General features: G+C 34.6%; 1 protein-coding gene across 1 annotated transcript in view; it reads left to right on the forward strand.

The window, feature by feature from the left end:
- The window catches only part of LOC148303638 (uncharacterized), a 165,223-nt gene that overhangs the window by 17,899 nt on the left and 124,731 nt on the right, over nt 1-22,593 (forward strand). The window contains exons 2-4 of the mRNA XM_088269651.1: nt 17,306-17,414; nt 19,369-19,467; nt 20,843-20,941. Of these exons, the coding sequence (XP_088125777.1) occupies nt 17,306-17,414; nt 19,369-19,467; nt 20,843-20,941 (307 nt within the window). The remainder of the gene's footprint in view (nt 1-17,305; nt 17,415-19,368; nt 19,468-20,842; nt 20,942-22,593) is intronic.

Consider the following 22,593-nt stretch of genomic DNA (forward strand, 5'->3'; position numbering starts at 1 on the left):
ATAAAGTTATCATCAGGAGTTTTGATAAGTCTGTAAATCTTGAGATCATCAGCGAATAAAAGTGTTTGGACATCGTGAAATATACTAGAAATATCATTTACAAATAAAAGAAATAAAATAGGGCCAAGGTGAGATCCTTGTGGGACACCACTCTTAGCAACAAAAGGTGAAGATTCAATGCCTTTAATCTTCACGCACAAGACTCTGTCACATAAATAGCTATCGATCCAGTTTATAAAACTACCTGTTATTCCCATCGCTTTTAGCTTCTCGAGAAGGATATGATGAGAGACTCGGTCGAAGGCTTTGCTAAAATCAGTGTAGATAGAGTCAATTTGATGCCCCCCAGCTATACCTTCAATTACATATATAGTTTTGGTATATTAATAGGTTAGAAACTGTAGATCTACCCTGAGTAAATCCATGTTGTGTAGTTGATATTACTTTAGATACTTCAGGTTGAATGGCATCTAGCACAAGAGACTCGAAAAGTTTAGGTAATGCAGAAAGAATGGAAATTGGACGATAATTTAACTCATTGCCTCTATCTCCCTTTTTAAAGATAGGTGTAAGATAAGATTTTTTCCAATATTTAGGAAAACAACCTGTTGACAAAGAATTATTAAACAATTTACATAAGGGAACAATTAGTGATTCCATACATTTAACTAAGAAAATATTAGGAATATTGTCAGGACCAGGGGACTTCTTACAATCAAGTTTTAAAATTTTCCTTTTGATACTGTCAGGGTGTATACAGCATGTATGTAAATTAAAATAATCCAGAATATCAGTAGATCGTGTATAAGTGTGTCCTGTAGAGTCGTACACACTACCAAAGAATTCTGAAAATAGATTAACTATTATTTCCAGATTGTCACTGGATCTACCGTTCAAGTACATAGTGTTGGGACAACCACAGTCATCATTACGTACTGAATTAGTGAATTTCCAGAGTGCTTTTACATTGTCTTTGACTGAGTTTTCAACGGTATGTATATAATTCGAGTAGCATACTAATGACAGAGACTTGCATTGTGCCCTTAATTTTGAGAATATACTATAATGATTTACGCTATTCGTTCTTTTAAAAATTAAATGAGCAATCTTTTTTTCAGTTATAATGTTAATTGATTCTTTGGTGAACCATTTGGGATAAATATTTGTTTTATAGTTTACAAATGGTACATTTTGTTCAACTACTTTATAAATTATGGAGTAAAATTGTTCAATATGTGTGTTAATGTCATCATTACTATCGAGAAATGACCAATCTGTTGAGAATAAACTATCAGACATCCTCTGGTAGTCGGCTTTTAAGAAATTCATTGAGCGTATTGGTGAAGAAATTGGTCTCACCACAAAGGTATTCACTAATATATCGATGGGTGGATGATATGAGTCCATTGGGAGTAGCAAGTCATGCGACGGATTCACTTTAGTTTGTAGATCACTAGAAAATACAAGATCCAATAAGCGGTTATTAGAACAACATACATGATTAAGCTGATTCATACCCGTTAATAAAGACATATCTAAAATAGAGCGACACTTATCACTAATACTATCCCGGTCATTTTCAATATCATTTGTCCAATTAATATTCTCGGGAAGGTTGTAGTCTCCAATTAGCACGAGTTTAGCTTTAGGATACCGTGCACGGATCAGTTCAACGTCCTCAATATGGTCTTTATATTTCTGGTGATCGGAATCAGGTGGGATGTATACACACCCTACAATTATTTTGATGGCTAGGTTCTTGATTTCTATGAATAGGTGTTCCACACTTTTGTTTTTAGAAGTAATCTTCGCCGAATTTAGTAATTTTGAGGTACATATCATTACTCCTCCTCCTCGTGATTTGTTGCTTGAATGGTTACTCCTGTCACATCTGAAAATATTGTACGATTCCAGTTGTAGTTCGGATGATTTAATTTTGGGTGACAGCCAAGTCTCTGATAAAAGTAGGACGTCGCGAGAAAGGGTTGGGGCAGTGGTTAGAAATTCTTTTATTTTTGTGTTGATACCTCTGACATTCTGATAATAGCACGATACGATTGGTTTTTTGGGGATTTTTAGTTTTTTGGTGCAAATTTTGATATCCTTGGTATCGAATTTATAAATTTTATTCCGATATTCAACTCACCACCCTTTTTTCTGGTTTCGACTTCCTCCCATAATTTTTTTAAATGTTCTCTTTGCATGTCCGTGAGATCATTTTTTAACCTAATACCACTCGGTAGTCTATTTCTATTCATGAAGAATAATTGCACTTCATCACATGAGTCAAGAGTAATCTTTAATGGCCTGTTATTACTCGGGTTTTTGATCCCAAGCCTCTGGACTTTTATAACCTTTGGCCTGTCCTCAGCACTGAAGTTGTTAACTATATCGGAGACTTTGGCTTCATCTTCAATTATCTCAGCAGCTCTGGCATTGGTAGTTGCTTCAGGAATATTCAGTAATAAAATATTTTTAGACCTTATTTGTCTCTCCTGTAATTCTGCAGCCATAGAAGAAAAGTCTGGTGTGTTCGAAGTGGTATTTGTTGTAGGAGGGTGGTTCGAGAGAATGCTTTTATAAGCAGTAACTTCACCTTCGAGAGATCCCATGTACACCGCTATTTCGGAAATGGTACCAGATAATTCTGTGGTTTCTGCCAAAAGTTTGTTTTGTTGATCTTTGGTAAATTTTTCTGACATAATAAGCTGGTGTAATTTCTTGAAAATATCCTTCGATTTCGTAACCAGTTTGCTAGCAGGAGAGATTTCCATTGCGTAAATAGTTAAATTGCGGTAGTTGATGTAAGTACTTTCAGAAGTAGGTGGGTCACGAGCGGCCGAGGCAGGTACGCAGGTACGCAGGTAGGTAGATGGACGGCGCGAGCCGCGTCGCCCAATCAGGCGCTCGGGATTTGCACTGCTCGCGACAAGTGAACTCACCTCCTTGGATTTGTGTACACAATAATTTAATTTAAATAACTTTTATCGCCTTATCTGTGCGACTGTCCAAACAATTAAGTAAATGAAATGTCACTATAACTAAACAATAACTAAATAATGAAACGTCAAAACGACAAAGTTGCACCAGATCACCGCAAATATTCCCGGAGCGCAAATACACGTCTGTGTGCTACTACGAACCTATACTATAACATATATATATATATATATATATATATATATATATATATATATATATATATGTATATATATATATATATTCTACATTTTAACGGTGTTATAAACCAAACATATTGCCATTGATAGGCCTTTCAAATGAATATCTAAGATTGAAATGAATGCGTAAATATGTTATGGAGGAATAGCTAAAATCTTAGCTGAGTCTTTATTATTTTTATAGAAATATTATGGTTATTAGAAGCAATGTGTACAAGACACACAACACCGGGAAGGGAGGGATAAAGACTGTTTTTCTAAACATGTGTTTTGGGTTGTTTGAGTGTTCAGTGTTTTTGATGTGTTTGATCTTGGGGTTCCGTGTGTGTATTCGCATAGTGTGCTGCTGATTTTGCTGGGACGTTTTCACCAACTCCCCTCTTTTTACATCTTTTCAATGAAACACATCATTTTTAAGTAGTTTCTTTATTAAGTACATAACAATTGTTTGTTGTATTAAAGACCTTATTTCGTAAAGACATTGATAAATATTTTTTGAAAGCAACTTAGTCTAACTTATTTATCGTAACTGCAGACAGTTGGTGGAATTCCATATTGAATTGTCGGGTAATATATCCCAAATTAAACACGTTTATTGGATTGAATTCTACTTTTATTTACATATATCGCTCACTACTTTCAAGAACGTCATAAATCAAAAAACTTGATTTTTCAGGAGAACGTTTTTAAAGTTTAAAAATATAATGTAATGTATTGAAAATAAATATCAAGCCACTTGTTGAGCTTTTCACTGTGCAACAGATCTTCTTAGGTAAAAGCTAAAGGTTTTTTCTCCATTTGAAAAATATTTAGTATATTTGAAAAAACAATTTAACAATACCTTTTCTTCAAAATGCAAAAACAACACTTTCTGCCCTGTAGCGGGTAAATATTAATTTCGTTAATTGATTCCGCAGTCACTTTGTGGTAAAATCTATCCATACTTAATTATTGTTTTACTTAGTAAATACCACTATTTCTTAAAATCTACTGTTAAAACAGTAGGTAAATATTAAGTTAAAAATATGCCGCTTTTGCTGGGATATAGTACATTTTCTGGGCATTCCGAAAACATGTACAACTGAAAATTGTTGATTTTTGATTTATGACGTTTTTGAAAGGAGTGAGCGATATGTATATGATAATATGGGACGCGTTTCCTCTTATTAAGACATTATCAAACACTCAGTGTGTACTGTTTTTGAGTGCTGGACTGTTTTTGCATACTAATTTATTAATAAATAATATAAATTGAACTATAATCTTGGATTTGCTAACATTCATCAATAAATCACTTTCCTTGCACACATTATACACTTTTGTCACCAACGCCTGCAGGTCTTCTCTGCTATCGGCAAGAAGAACAACGTCGTCAGCATACAAAAGGCAACAGACAGTCAAATTATTCATTCTAGCTCCAACATTTAAATCTTTCAGTTCTTTCACGCAATAATCCATGTATAGGTTAAACAGCCACGGTGACATTACACATCCTACTTGAAATACTTGAAAGTGGTCAGGTTAGGAGTCGTAACAATCGGCGGGTATGTATGAGGAGATGGATGAACGTGGAAGAGGCGAAGAATGTTTGCGAGGACAGAGTGGTGTGGCGCTCTTAAAATTTAAACATCAAGGGGAAGTTGATTTTTTTCATTGAATCGAGAGGAGTTAATAAAAGATACATATTATTAAGAGAAATTAAATTACAGAATTTATTCTAAACATAATTTACAAATGAATCCTCGTCCAAACAGTCGCGTTCTGAATTGTATATTTATATATATATTTATATATATATATATATATATATATGTATATATATATATATATATATTTATATATATATATATATATATATATATATATATATATATATATATATATATATATATATATATATATATATATATATATATATATGTAATAAAATAACTAGGTACCTACCTATACATTTTATTAAGTACTTACAAATAGTACCCACATAAAACAGTTCTACCACCAGATGTCGCATGCGTCGCTCAGAATAAAACAAAAGACTTCCGATAATATTATTAACTGTCAGAATCAGATAGATAGATTAGATAGATTAGATAGATAGATAGATATAAAATTATTATAAAGATAAATTAAGAATAAACTTTAATTACAAAGCAACACATTGTTTATTTTATTATTATACACCCACTTTACATATTATTTACACCCAATTTACAAAAGAAAAATATTACCACGTTATATATATATATATGGTAAATGGACTCATCGAGTCCATTCGCCAGGAACTACGATTGGATGGCTTGACGCTGGCCAACATCTGTACCCGACGGATTCTCCAGTTCTTTGGACACGTTGCGCGTGGCCACGAGGATAGCCTGGAGGGAAAGAGAGGGAGATGAAGATGAAGATTCCCCACACGATGGACCGATCAAATTAAGGCAGCAGCAGGCACCTCGGTGGTTGGAGCGCTACGTGCAGCGCAGGCAAGGGATAACTGGAGAAGAGTCATTGCTTCTGCAAGGCTCACAGCCCTCAGCAATGAGGAATAAGACGGAGAAGAAGAAGAATATATATATATACACTACTACTACTACTACCACCATCGCGCTGTTTCCACACAGGGGTAGGCAGAGAGGATGGAACGCCACACTCTTCTGTCCTGACATACACTCCTTCACATCCACACATCTAGTCATACGTGCCCTCCGATTACGCAGACTTTTGACACCGCCAGATTTTAGGTTCTGATTGATCTGATCGTGCCAAGTCTTTTTCGGAGGTCCTCGTTCTGTTTTCCCTCTCACATTCGCCACATATATTTTCTTAGTCATTCTCTCGTTATCCATTCGCTCCACATGTCCTCCACATTCGCTACATATGTATATATATATATATATATATATATATATATATATATATATATATATATATATATATATATATATATATATATATATATATATATATATATATATATATATATATATATATATATATATATATATATATATGTATATAGTACACCCTTAATTGTAATAACTATTATTATTATTCTATATTTTTTCTATGTATTGTATTTCAGATGTTCCTTAAATATTAATACATTATTTACATAGTTTTACACGTCTATGGTCTTAACCTATAGAATTGTTAGTTTGTTTTGTCGCCTAAATCAGCTTTTTTAGACATCTCAACATAGACGAAGAAGAATATGGAAGTCTGTGTATTTACAGGGCTTCAACAAAACTTCAAATATTTGGAATGATTATTATGAATATTATGAATGAAATGCGCTCCCTCAGACGAATGTGTGTAAAAACATTGTATGACAGAATTAAAAACGACGATATAAGAAAGGAATGTAAGGCTGATAGAGGAATAATTGAAAAGATTAGGAAGAGTTCTTTACGGTGGTATGGACATGTGGAGCGAATGGATAGCGAGAGAATGACTAAGAAAATATATGTGGCGAATGTGAGAGGGAAAACAGAACGTGGACGACCGAAAAAGACTTGGCACGATCAGATCAATCGGAACCTAAAATCTGGCGGTGTCAAAAGTCTGCGTGATCGGAGGGCATGTATGACTAGATGTATGGATGTGAAGGAGGCGAGGAGTGTATGTCAGGACAGAAGAGTGTGGCGTTCCATCCTCTCTGCCTACGTGATGGTAGTAGTAGTAGTAGTAGTAACAACACCTTACTATGTAACTATCTAACTCCACACGAGATTTTTTGAGATTTCTTCAAATTGGAAATGCTGAAGACCGACTGAACTAATACTGTTCAGTACTTTTATAACAACATGCACAACTTACATAATACTTATAGATAATACTTCCATCAATTAAACCATATCCGCTCCCTAGGTGGAGCGTATGGAGTCCACAAACTGTCTCCAGGCTTTTCTGTCGGCTGCCAGCTCCCTCGCATCCTCCCAAGTCAGATCCGCGGCCCGAAGTTCTGACGAGAACTGCCGACGAATTGTAGCAGTGGTCGTCCTGGGCGGCGCGAACCTGATGCCTCGTAAAAGAGGCGAGCTTGATGGCGGCTCTCGGGGGGCATGCGGAGTACATGGCCAAGCTGACTGAATCGCCTTTTCTTGACGACAGTTGTGACCGAGATTTGCTGCGTCCTACGCCTTATCTCTTCATTCCTCACAAAGTCAAACCACCTAAAATTCTCGGCAAACACCTATTCTCAAAGCTTAGTACACGGCTGCTCTGGGCCCTTGTAAGGTGGCATGTTTCACAGCCGTATAAGAGAACAGGAGCGATGCAGGCATTGTATAGGCGGCATTTGGTCTTCACCGAGTATAAACCCGATCTCCAGACAGCCTTCATACTGTTAAATGCGGACCCTGCGAGTCCTGATCGCACTGCCAGTTCCTTTTGAAGGCTGCCATTTTCAGTCGCGTACACTCCCAAGTACTTGAGACCCTCGACCCTTGCGATGCGCTGGTTCCTCAACTAATAACAAAGATAATACTTGAGGCCATAAATTTTGTTGATGTAATAAACCGTGTATTACAAATATATCACTGATTTAAATTACATTCTTCATACATGACCGCGGGCCGCGCGTAAGGGCGTCGGGTCGCGGGTTGGCCACCCGTGTTCTAGAGCATTGTTCCGTCGCGTGTGTGCCGCGGCACACTGGTGTACCGCGCTGATTAGTTGGTGTGCCGCAGAAAAAAAGTCTAGTTTTGTGAAAATATTGATTGCCTGCGCTCAGCTAAGTAGACTCACATTTCCCATTAACCGTTTTCCACTTTGACCATTTTTTCTCATAACCGATCATCTACTCTGATCAAAAAAATGCGATGTTTTGAATATTGAAAGCATTAACTTTGTGGATCATATTAATATATTATTTCGAGAAATAAAAACACTTTGTGTTCTGATCCACTCACATTTTTATAAACCAACTAGTTTCGGCAACAACCTGTTGCCCTCTTCAGGGTTTAATTTATGAGAGTCATAAGTTTTCTCGCTTGTCTTTGAGCCTCTGTATCATACATATCGCTCACTCGTTTCAAGAACGTCATAAATAAAAAATCGTAAATTTTCAGTTGTGCATGTTTTTGGAATGCCCAGAAAATGTACTGTGGCAACCCACACATCTACTATGGCAACTCAAATCGAGTGAAATAACGAACACACCACGGAGCCCGCAACGAGCGGAAACTAGCTCGTCACACTTCGCCGCCGCCCGTCCTCAGATCGACACGTATTTCAACTGTTCTCATATTAGAATCACGCGATTATTCTTAAGTATTTTCTTGATTGTAATTTTATAGAACTGAATAAATTTGTGATAAAAGTAATCCGCTTTCATCTTGCTTCCCTTCTGATAAATTAAAGTGGTATTCAACTAGAAACCACAGTACTATAACCCAGCAAAAGAGGCATATTTTAAACTTAATATTTACCCGCGCATTACATTTTTAAACTTTAAAAACGTTCTCCTGAAAAATGAAGTATTTTGATTTATGACGTTCTTGAAAGGAGTGAGCGACATATGTGACATGTTGTGACAACCCTGACATTTTCAGAAAAATTAAAATATGTTTATCTAAGTAAAGGGAAGCAAATAAATCGCACATTGAATAAATTTGGTAAGTTATTTAAATATCTTTTCAAGGTGTAATGCTTTTAAGTTATAAAAATAAGATTTAAAAATGATTTATTTTGATTAAAAATTCACGGCCTGCTGAGCACAGCTACACTCCATACTACACTACATACCGGCATTTATCTAGCTACGGCTTATGCAGCACTGCTTATCATAACCCTACTCGAACTTCAACTTTTTAAGTTTTATAGCCTTGGTCTACTCGTGAGTGGATTTACTCTTTATGTTAAAAGTTACTATAATTTCATGTAATTCATGAGTGAAAATTCTAGGCAAAAACACTCGCTACCTCGCTACAGGCATGAGTTTATACATTTCATTGCATCTTAGTTAGCAGTGAAGTTACTTGGGTGTAGACAAATATCACTTCTGCCGATGTTTCGATAACAAATTGACATTCCCGGCGAATCAACTAGTATATCCTGAAAATGCTCTTTTCATACCTTCAAATCGCTTACTCCTTTTCGCTTTTAAGTCTCGGCGTCCTAAAAATTTGTATATTACATTTAATAATGGTATGATTGATAATCGAATCGGATTGCGGACTGTCGAGGCAACTGTCAGTGTCAGACGAAAAACCACAGACATAGAAGAAATAAACGTAAAATCTATGTAAACAGTAAAACGAGCATAGACTATTCAAGGTACCTACACATCCCCAGAATACCTATTTATTCACAAACCCTTTGGTTACCAATCATTCAGTGGATTTTTATACCTATTTCTAATAATGAGCCGCTTAGGCTCACAAAAATAGTATGAAATTGATATATTTGTGTAAATAATAAAATAACAAATATTTCTCTTTCAAAAAAAGTATTGTGCGGGTAGTCCGTGTTGGTGTGCACGCGTGCCATTGTATGCAAGTACTAGAGCTGCTATCGACCGATGGCTATGCATTAGGCACAAATCAAACCCTTTCATCGCGGATCGGATGTCTGGGAACAATTAAAAGGTCGTCTTCTGCAATTCTTTGTACGAAATGATGATTTTAACGCCAACAGAAAGCGCTCACTTCTATTGAATCTTTCAAGTTCAGCTTTTTCGTTAGTATAAGGTTTACACATAAATCATAACGGAAGTAAGTTTTGGAAATATATTCACATCGCGTGAGAGCGAAATTTTATATAGCGCTTTGATTGGCGTTTATGATGAGCCAGGATGAAAATTTTATCTGTAAGATTAAAATCGAAAAGTACAAACTGCCAATTTGGATCTAGATTATATGCAAGTCTAATAGGTATTTCAAAATGGGTTTAAAGGAATGTAGGCCGAAAGAACGTTTATTTCATGAAGGGAACGATTTGAGTTTTCAAAAATGCGTTGAAATGGCGTCAACAATCAAACATTTAAATTAAAGAATCGTTCTGAACTAAAAAAATATATATATATATTCAAAAGTCAACAGTTTTAAAAATAAAAAAAAGGAACCATCATCAGTCAGGAACGGGTTGACAATTCGCAATTCAGCGATAAGAAATAAAAATAATTGTCACAAATGTTTCAGGTCAGGTATACGAGTAGTTTGTCGTGTAAGTGTAAATAAATGCTACAGGTGTGCTAAACCGGGACATTTTAAAGTAATTGTCATTTTTCTAAGAATAAAAGAGAGAATTTAAAGGCGATATCGGGAAATAACATGGAACAGATAGAATACAACTTTAGATGATATAGTTTTAAGATAATTGTGAATATAAATAGTAGAAAGTTAAAATTTTTATTGGATTCTGGCGCGTCTGTTTCTGTGGTACCAAAAAATATTTAAAAATCATAAATTATCCAACGATCAAAGGAAATTACTAAGTTTTGACAACTAGCAGTTGCAAGTTGTGGGTAAATGTGTAATACCTGTTGGGTATAAGGAAGTATTGCAGAGGATGTATCGCACCAATGCCATTCAGCTGAGGCACGAAGAAGTCAGTAATCGTGGTTCTGTAGCGCTCTCCATTGGCCGTAGCATTCTGGCCGGCATCGCCTACAAAAAAACCCGGGCCAATGATTTCGCCTGCCCATAAAGCACACCAAGCAGTGACTTTTATCGGATGTAAGGGCGTCTCGACAAAGGCTTCTGGGTTTTCTCCACTCCAAATTCGGCAATTCCGCTTAGTGACATTTTGCCTTGGAAAAGAGGGTCAAGCTAAATATTGTTTTCGACCCATTCAACGAAGCTCGACGCGCATAATCGTCACGCGGTTTCGACTCTTGCAAATGGCAAAACGTACTGACTACAAATCAAGAGTCAACTATCATTGACAGTCTGTGTAAACAATGTTGCAGTTTAAAAATAAACCATAAAAAATACCCTTTGGAATAAACCAACGTACTTGCAATCTTCTACTGTTCCTCTCCCCCCATGACCACACAACAATGAACATCGGACATCATCTTTTGCCTCCAGATCGACTTTAAAATATTACATATATATTTTTTTATATAATAAAATAACAACTTTACAATTTTTCCACATATATTTTGTTTCACCCGTGATCGTGTTCCGTCGTTACCGACATCGTCAGACTTGTGGGAGGCTAGACAAAATTATATGTTATAAACATAAAAAGGAAGGGGTCGAAGTCCATGATTTTAAGTAAAATTTTCTGTCAAAATTTATAATAATAATTACACATAAGTTATGGTTTGCAGTATGACTTTATGCAATTTTATTATAGAAATGTATTTTTGTTCGTAAATTGAAATAATGTCTGGGGAATCTGGAACCGTCGGTTGACAACCCTTTCTACTGCCCATTAGTGGGGGAAGTCCTGTCTTCTAAAAGTTCGGGTAGTTATTTCTTATCGACATGACATTTTAGTAGCCGTTGTTTGCATTCAACCTTTGCTGCATTCTAGTATATAATCTCCGGGCAGGGGGGGTCGACTCGTAAACGTCAGATTGTTCAAAAAACGACCAGAAATGACGAGACACGCTAATACACTAACAAAAACACCGAAACGGGAACGAAAAATACGAGATACCAACAAGTTGTTTGAGAAACCAATACGAGATACCAACAAGTTGTTTTTAGAGAATTGTATCTGTAATATACTTGTTTGTAAATTGTTATATATTTTTTGTTTAAAAGGGCAGAAGGAACATTTAATAAATTGTGTGTTTTTCTGGAATTTTTGTCTGAAATATAGTCATTTGAAAATTCTCTTTTTTGTTTTTATTTAAAAGCATTGTATCGATTGCGATGTATCACACAAGTTTGAGTGTGTAATATTTAGTGAATATATAAAAAAATATGTATAAATGTATATATGTTTTTATAAAATATTTATTAATATATACATATATATATATAAAAAAAATAAATATATATATATATATATATATATATATATATATATATATATATATATATATATATATATATATATATAATATATATATATATATATATATATATATATATATATATATATATATTTACATATATATATATATAGATATATATATATATATATATATATATAAATGTATATATATATATAAATATATATATATATATATATATATATATATAAATATATATATATATATATATATTTATATATATAAATATATATATATATATAAATATATATATATATATATATATATATATATATATATATATATATATATATATATATATATATATATATATATATATATATATATATATATATATATATATATATATATATATATATATATATGTATATATATATATATATATGTATATATATATATATGTATATATATATATATGTATATATATATATATTATATATATATATATATATATATATATATATATATATATATATATATATATATATATATATATATATATATATTTATATATTTATATATATATATATATATATATATATATATATATATATATATATATATATATATATATATATATATATATATATATATATATATATATATATATATATATATATATATATATATATATATATATATATATATATATATATATATATATATATATATATATATATATATATATATATATATATATATATATATATATATATATATATATATATAAATATATATTATTTTACATTAAAAAAAGCTAATAAGTCTGATTATTTGAACAGAAGCCTCAATAAGAAAGACCGTAGAATAAAAAAAAAGAAAAATATTTTAGCAATTCGGCGAGTGACGAATAAGTAAAAAGGGTTCGAATGTAATTTATCATTCAGCGGCTGAGTTTAGAAACTACTAATTGCCTGAACTCTTTTCATAAATGTCGCGTTTTAGCCGTGACCTCTATATTTTTGTTTACAATGAAATAAATAAATGTTGGTTATAAAATTCCTTTTTTTAATATTGATATTATAATTATGTTAATATGTAATAAAACAAATTTTAATATAAATATCATTTGGCCTGAAAAATTAATGGTAAAAATTTCGCCGGGTGGATCCGGCCGCGCCCAGCCGGGAGCTAAGTACCTTCAGCCGGGAGCATCGATTACGGTTTTATTATGTTGCTTGCAATATTTTTTTATATTTTTACTGTTGCCATGATATTGTTAGGAAATCGATTTCGCTTTGAGATTTGCTCTATTCCTCTACATACATCTGCTTTGATTAATTTTTATTTTCTATTTTTATATGTTTTATACGTCTATTTTTATTTTCAATGCCTTAAACATCTTTATTAATCTTTTTCGGTCTGCCGGAATTCATTAGGATTTTTTAAAGATAAAATTATTGATCCGTGTCTGCATATGCTTTTATAAATTTTTAACACTACACTACACTTTTCTCTATGTATGTATTTACGTACCCACTACCTACTTACCTGTAAGTATTTATGCGATGGATTTCCTTCTACAAATAAAAATTATTGCGAAATACACAATAAAACACCTTTTTTAATTTTAAATAAAACATGTAACTTAAATTTTTTTTTTTCTTACTTAAAAAAATTAAAGAGATCCTTGAGCGTCATGAGATTGCGCCAATTTCGTTTTATTTGGTTAAAGTTTATCTCCTCTTCGGGTTATTTGTAATCAATTTCGCGTTTTTTTTTAATATATGCATTACTGCACTAAAACCTTTCTCTTCTAAATATGAAGATAGAAAGGCTATTATAGGTAATTTCAATTCTTCCCACAGAATTAGGTATTGATGACGAAAACGTACCCAAAAATCAATATAAACACATTGATTACATATTATTTTGGTTTATTTATTGACTTGGCGTTTAATTTGTAGAACTCCATTTTAATTTATGTATTAATTTTAAATCAAACACAGATTTTTTGAGTCTACTAAGTTGTATTTTATTAATAAAAAACACATAAAAAATTATACTGTGACAATTGTTTCGCCTTGTTAGGGCATTATCAAACGAATGACCATTCGTTATCCATGAATTATCATTCGTTTGATAATGCCCTAACAAGGCGAAACAATTGTCACAGTATAATTTTTATGTGTTTTTTATTAATAAAATACAACTTAGTAGACTCAAAAAATCTGTGTTTGATTTAAAATTAATACATAAAATATTATTTTTGCTTCACAGTCATTTTGCAGATCAATAAATTACTCTTTTAAATTTGGACTAACACTTTCTACGTCTGATAAAAATGGATTGATTAACCAAGCTGATATCAAAAGTTCCTGTTAGTCTTTGAACCGTATTATCATATAGATTTATATTATCCACTGACACTTCGTGATGGAATTGCATTTTTAATTTATTATTAGATTAAAACCAATATTTTTAGCTTTTCCACTTTTTTATTTGACCAGCGACCGGGTTTCGTCGTTACCGACATCATCAGACTGGATCTGATGATGTCGGTAACGACGAAACCCGGTCGCTGGTCAAATAAAAAAGTGGAAAAGCTAAAAATATTGGTTTTAATCTAATAATGTATTATCATATCTTCGATAAGGGCATTAATGTGGCTATGATACTATATGTCTTTTTTAATGGGCCCTTGTTTTATATGAAGAACTTGATAATATTGAGTATTATGCCAAAGTTAAAGTTAAATTTTGCGTATGAAAGTGTAGTTTTTCTTTATTGACACAACGTTCCCTTGAACCTCCCGCTCCCTTCTGCAGCACCCCCCAAATGCGAAAATTTTAAAAACGCCTAGCCAGACTTCCAAAACGTCCAGAAAGGGGCGCTGGCACCCCCGATAAGAAACATAACTTCAGGAAGTGGTGGACACTCCTTCTGTCCTTTTAAAATATTGTGTTTTCTGGAATTTTATATATTGTATATTATAGTAAGTCAAAAAAATTACCATTACCATTTACCGTTGTACGGCTGAGTTGAGTAACCATTATTAAACTGAACTTTTGAACTCAACTAAACGCCTAAACTCTTTTTATAAATGTCGCGTTTTAGCCGTGACCTTTCTATTTTTGTTTACACTGAAATAAATAAATTTAGATAGTGAAATATCTTCTTTGTAATATTAATATTATAATTTTGAAAATATGTAATACAACAAATTTCAATATCAATACCATTTAACCTGAAAAATTAATGACAAATATTTCGGCGGGTGGATTCGACATTCAGCCGCGGCGAAGTCACGCCCAGCCGGGAGCTTAGTACTAGTAGCCGTTTACGTCACTTCCGGCCGCTGGCGAATATCACTTCCAGCCATAAAAAATCGAGGTAGTTGGCGGTCTTTATATAAATAGTTAGTCTGTGCGTTTTTGCCAGGGGGGGTCGACTCGTAAACGTCAGATTGTTCAAAAAACGACCAGAAATGACGAGACACACTAATACACTAACAAAAACACCAAAACGGGAATGAAAAATATGAGATACCAACAAGTTGTTCAAATATTTCAAATAAATATACACAAACTATAGTTATAGACAATTATCGATAGAAAAATAGAAATCCTTATATGAAGAACTTGATAATATTGAGTATTATGCCAAAGTTAAAGTTAAATTTTGCGTATGAAAGTGTAGTTTTTCTTACTTGACACAACGCTCCCTTGAACTTCTGCAGCACCCCCCAAATGCAAAAAATTTAAAAACGCCTAGCCAGACTTCCAAAACGCCCACAAAGGGGCGCTGGCACCCCCGTTAAGAAACATAACTTCAGGAAGTGGTGGGCACTCCTTCCGCCCTTTTAAAATATTGTATTTTCTAGAATTTTAAATATAATATAGTAATTTGAAAATTCTATCGTTTTTGTTTTTGTTGAAAAGCCTTATATTTATACATAGTTTGAGATAATAATTTCAAAAAAAGTTACCATTACCATTTACCATTGTAAGGCTAAGTTGAGTAACCATTATTAATCGCCTGAACTCTTTTTATAAATGTCGCGTTTTAGCCGTGACCTTTCTATTTTTGTTTACACTGAAATAAATAAATTTAGATAGTGAAATATATTCTTTGTAATATTATTATTATAATTTTGAAAATATGTAATACAACAAATTTCAATATAAATACCATTTAACCTGAAAAATGAATGATAAATATTTCGGCGGCTGGATTTGATATTCAGCCGCGGCGAAGTCACGCCCAGCCGGGAGCTTAGTACTTCTAGCCGTTTACGTCACTTCCGGCCGCTGGCGAATATCACTTCCAGCCATAAAAAATCGAGGTAGTTGGCGGTCTTTATATAAATTAGTTAGTCTGTGTCTCCGGGTGAACGCTTGTGTGTGACTTGGCCATTCAATATTCCCTTGTCAGGGTGAGTTTTTACTGTATTTATTTGTAAGATTTGTAACCGATCTAACTTACTAGATGCGTGTAAGGATTGAACGTTTTTATTTGTCCAACTTTTGACGGTTCATTAATCCTTATTCCGCACGACCGTCCTGTTTGCGGCGCGTATGGTGATGGTGATGGTGATCACAATAAATATGAGCCCGAATCGGCCTCTAATATTTAGTCTAAGTTTGATTTATTGTTAACCTCCCGGAACACGCGCTACAAGTTGTAACAATACACCGTGAGACTGTGAGGCATTCATTGTGTAATGGACCTGCCATTCGCCTTAGAATTTAGTACATAAATATCCCATAGACTGATAACCGACATAATATTGATTCTGTAACAGGTGGAATTCCACTTGTAGCTACGTGCAAGTCATCTTGTGACCATGTTTAATTAGAGTCCTTATCAATCTATGGATAGATATACAAACCTGCCACCCACTGTAACACCAGGGACAGTTAAGGGCAGTTATCTAGAAGCGATTCACGCCACTCGTTGCGGTAGTCAAAAGTTGCAAGCTTACGCAATATCAACTTAGAATAATAAAGTTATTCGTTGCATCCAGTGCGTATTATTGACGCGAGTCCGCCTTCCATTCCTGACAATAGGACCTCAGCGTTCTGGAATTGGTCCCATAGCGCTCCCGTTGCGGACCAATACAGCCAATTGACCCGTTTCGTTTTTTTTGTTACTTATGAATGTTGAATCTGATGATGGAATGGCTGTTTTTTATTATAATTTATTGGTTATATTTCTACAGATGTCCGGACAAGATTTACTGAAGGCAGCGCGAGACGGACATGTGGCGAAGGTCAACACTCTCCTTAAACAACATAATATAAACGTAAACTGGACAGATGATAGTTCTGGTAAGATATTCCAAGATTATTGAACTAGTGAACCGAGGAATGTAGCAATAATAGGTGATGTTAGTAAAGCGATATGATATACAAGTGGGAGAATATTACTGTATATATTCTACCTTTGCCGGCCAATGTCAAGTGGAAAGCCCCGTGAGTAGCCAGACTTCCATATGGAAGTCTGGGAACAAATAGATGGTTCGCTCTGTTAAGGCACCTATCCCTGCAAGCTAGTTTGGTTCCTCCACATTCCCGGATGATATATATTTGCCGTTCCTAACTTGCGTGCCTCGGACAGTGGTATTGGGAGGGCAGTTACTCGCCGCTAATAGCTTCTTCAATGTTCCGTGTCCGTTGCGCAGTGGTTAGCGCGTTTGGTTACCGCGCTCCGGGTCCCCGGTCCGATGGCTAGAATACTGAATACCGTCGGCCTCGCTTCGTGTAAAGCTCAAATTGTAACAAAATTAACTAACTAACTAACCATCACGCCGCTTCCCCGCAGGGGTAGGCAGAGAGAATTGAACGCCAAACCACTCGGTCTTTGCAAACATTCTTTGCCTCTTCTACATTCATGCATCTCCTCATACATACCCGACGATTATTACGACTCCTGACCCGGCCGCTTTCAAGTATTTGACATACCTGATTGTGCCAAGTTTTCCTCGGTCGTCCTCTGCTTCTTTTTCCAACTACATTCGCCTCATAAATTTGTTTAACCGTTCTTTCTTCACTCATACGCTCCACATGTCCAAACCATCTCAACACACCTTTCTTAATTTTATCGATAATGCTTATCTCAGCCTTACATTCTTTCCTTATTTCATCATTCGAACATCTATCAAACATCGTTTTGCCACACATTCGTCTGAGCGATCGCATTTCGACTGCATTCAGTCTGCTTTCATCCTTCTTTTGCCAACTCCATGCTTCGCTTCCATACATAAGGGTTGGAACCAGAACTCCATTGTGTACTGCCAGTTTAGCTTCCGCTGATAGATTTTTATTTGCTAAAACTGATTTTAGTGCACCATTCACTCTGTTCCCAGCATTCACTCTCCTTTCTATGTCTATCAATCTTTCCATCCCTAGAAAACATACTACCCAAATATATGAAATCATCTACCTGTTCCTAAATCTCCCCATTTACCAATATTTCACACTCAGATCTACATTCATCTCTTTCAAAAACCATGATTTTGGATTTGCTAACATTCATCAATAAATCACTTTCCTTGCACACATTATACACTTTTGTCACCAACGTTTGCAGGTCTTCTTTGCTATCGGCAAGAAGAACAGCGTCGTCAGCATATAAAAGGCAACAAACGGTCAAATTATTCATTCTAGCTCCAATATTTAAACCTTTCAGCTCTTACATGCAGTTATCCATGTATAGATTAAACAGCCAAGGCGACATTACACATCCCTGTTTTACACCTTTAGAGATGTCAAACCAGGATGTTAACAAAATTAGGTAACATATAATAATTTTATGTAATAATAAATGTTTTTTTTTAATGTTTAAAATTGCTACAAATATTCCACCGTATATGTCATTGACTTAGAACAATAAACACAAATTAAACATTGTATTCCAGCAAGGTTTCTATTCGAAATTTACAAATCTTCTTGCTGACGAGGTAGAGAACTCATACAGAATAGAAAATGTCCTTATTATATTATAATTCAAATGTATTTTTTAAAAATGTTATAGAAAAGAAGAAAAAAAAACTAATGTATAATTATATTTCATAAAATGATGTGAAAATAAGTATTTAGTTATGCCCTTCAAGTGATTTCTCACAAAAACGGCGCAATATAAATTAATTATACAATAAATAAATAATTAAATGCAAGAAAGTAATTAAATGCTTGAAAGGTTACTGGGATAGGTAGTGGGGTCCTGCTACATGGCCTCGCGCTGGCCGTACACCCTGTATATACAGTACATCCTCCGTTACAGGGAGAACTGCACTACACTGTGCAGCATCTGAGGGCCACCTCCCGGTAGTACGGGCACTCCTGCAGGAGGGGGCTGCAGTAGATCTGCAAGCTAAGTGGGGTAAGTGTAACTAGTAGTAGCAGTAGTAATATGCCCAACACACGCAATGTACATACAGGACACCATGGTATATAGGTTACATGAATCATCACTAACTAGCAGAAACGGAAATATACATTTATTTGCAAACGGCGCATAAAGACCTTTTATATATTAAATGTTAAATCAAGCACTGATTATTTAATCTACTAAAGACTCAATTTTGTTTATCTTTATCATTATTTTTTTTTATCTTTTAGCCTTACTGCAAAAATTAAACTAAAAAACAAAATATCAACATTTCAAAGTCGATCCGGATACATATGATGATTTCCGATATGTTTAAAAGTTTGTATATACGGTAAAAACAATATTTGGGTTTTTTTTTGCACCGCATAGCCAACCCCAAGGTAGACGACTCGCGGTCAGACCACCATAGAGATGGATTAACAGCTGGAAATCGACTTCGCAGGAGGCTAATCCCTCTATAAAGAGGGGGGTATGAATGCACATACATAAAGTGATCACTTGAGTCAGCCAAATGCCAGGTCGTAAGCCCTGGGATGCTCAGATATACATCTTATTTGGAATAATTGATATCATGCATATGGTGAATAATCCAGTAACTGTCAGTTTCTAAATTATTTTTAAAATGTTGATAATGAAATAAATTAAACATTTTCTAGCATTAACTGTCTCCCATTCACCAATTCCAATTATGTATTAGCTAAAATAATAAAAAGGATATTTTCTGGGGTTTCTCCAGGACTCGGACCTCACATACTAATATAAGAGTTTCTGCTCAGTAAAAAAGGTTCTTCATCTTACCAATAGATGTCACTAGTGAAAATTCTAGTCATTCTTGTACAATGTTTCAAAATTGGATCATTTATATAAGTTCCTAGAATTTCATTAGTGTGATTGTCAATCATGGGTAGAATTTGTGAATGTTACTCGCGTGTAAAGTGATCGCTTAAAACAAGCCTACGACGGTCGAAGGCCCCGTAAATGCCCAGACTTTCGTGTTCTTCTTCATCTATGTTGAGATGTAAACAATAGTATGATAAATAACTCCTATAATTGGAGATAATCTAGATTTGTGAACAAGTATTTGGACACACTGTTGTTCACATTTAATTTTTTCAAAACGTAAAAAAAGTAATTGACAATTATGTTTTATAAAATGATCTGAAAAATAAGTTCAACTTCCCCTAGCCCTTCGAGTGATTTCTCTTGAAAACGGCGCTAGATGAATTGTCCAATAAATACATAATTAAAGGTAAACTATTGGTGACTATAACATACTGGGGAGGTTACTGGGATAGGTAGTGGGGTCCTGCTACATGGCCTCGCGCTGGCCGTACACCCTGTATATACAGTACATCCTCCGTTACAGGGTGGACTGCACTACACTGGGCAGCAGGGGGGGGCCACCTCCCGGTAGTACGGGCACTCCTGCAGGCGGGGGCTGCAGTAGATCTGCAATCTAAGGAAGGTAAGTGTAACTAGTAGTAGCAGTAGTAATATGCCCAACACACGCAATGTACATACAGGACACCATGGTATATAGGTTACATGAATCATCACTAACTAGCAGAAACGGAAATGTAGATTTTTTTGCAAACGGTGCATAAAGACCTTAATGCGCCAGCAATTACAAATGATTTAAAATATATATTTTTAAAAATATATTTTGAATATTAAAAGCATTGTTAACTTTGTGGTATGGTAATATAACACTCTCCTTATCATTCATCATTCGCTTTGTGTAATACCACTTAAATGATCTATTTATTCAGTTGACCTGATGATGAATGGTTATTCCGAAACCGGTAGTCGCGGAGGGGAGTTTTATAGTTTATTCATGCATAATGTTTTGTTAACATTTGTTTATAGATATACTATTTAAAACCTTAGCAATTCTAACATAGACACTAAATACATGATAGATCAGACTCACTGTGCCGTCGCTCTGGGCGCTCAATTACAGGGCTTGTGAGCTGTCATGGGCTGGTTGAGTGATCGCCGTGCACACGTGCAACATTCGCAAATTCTACCCACGATTAACCTATTGACTACGGGTTGCACACATTGGTGCGTCTCAGTAGGTACCTTCAACTTCACACACAAAAAACACGCTTCGCTGTGTAGCGGATAGGTGTGAATATAGTGAAAACATTCACGGATGGGAACATTGGTATAATAATACCCATTGAATAATACCCCATACGAATAATGCACATTGTTCATATTACCCCCATTATGTTATGTATGTACTTACACGATTCAATGTCTGCCAGTGAACAAGTCATTTCTGTCTTTCTACCTTCATTCCGCACCAAGATGCCGAGGGTGTCCAGGCTTAATGTACAAGCTCCGCTCTTGTGAAACTATTTTATAATTTTCAATGTTTTTAGGTAATACACCACTCGACTGGGCTAAAAGATATGGTCACGAGGAAGTAGTAGCTTGTCTGGAGTTGGAAATAGGCAGTAAGTATAAGCCAGTAAATGTATTCACAACCAGTGGAATGTAAACATTTCCTACCAACTATACACTTTCACATAAGTATACCCACAACAAGTACCTACTTGAATCTAGACTAATATATTTACTAGTAGATGTGTGCACGCTACAAAATAAAACATTAAAAGGAAATACCGTTCCCGAAAATGAGGCGACGTTTTACAGGAAATAAGTAGAGGACTCTTCCTAATATCTGCTGGACTGAATGTGTTATGGATATAGCTAATGTTGTATCGTGCAAAGAATGTGTCATTTTAAAGTGATGAATATAAAGCATGTTGGTGTTTGCACTCCCTCGGTGAGTAGCTAGGTTTGTGTCTACCGCCTCTCTATACACCACCAGCATAGCACTATTCACCCGCTAACACTGCGCAATATACTAATCACACGCGTTCTCGGTCTGCCCTCACTCTAGTCCTTCTAACGATACTAGCATGCAGGTCTAAATGACCAATCACAGAGCATGTTATACTAACAATGTTAATATTCACAACATTTTGAGTGTGTCCAAATACTTGTTCACAAAATCTGGATTATCTCCAATTACAGGAGTTATTTTCATATTATTTTTTGACATCTCATCAAAGATGAAAAAGAATATGGAAGTCTGGGCATTTACGG

Source organism: Brachycentrus maculatus, unplaced genomic scaffold (assembly GCF_059751285.1).
Source record: "Brachycentrus maculatus isolate JH-2025_06_01 unplaced genomic scaffold, ASM5975128v1 h1tg000359l, whole genome shotgun sequence".
NCBI lineage: Eukaryota > Metazoa > Arthropoda > Insecta > Trichoptera > Brachycentridae > Brachycentrus > Brachycentrus maculatus.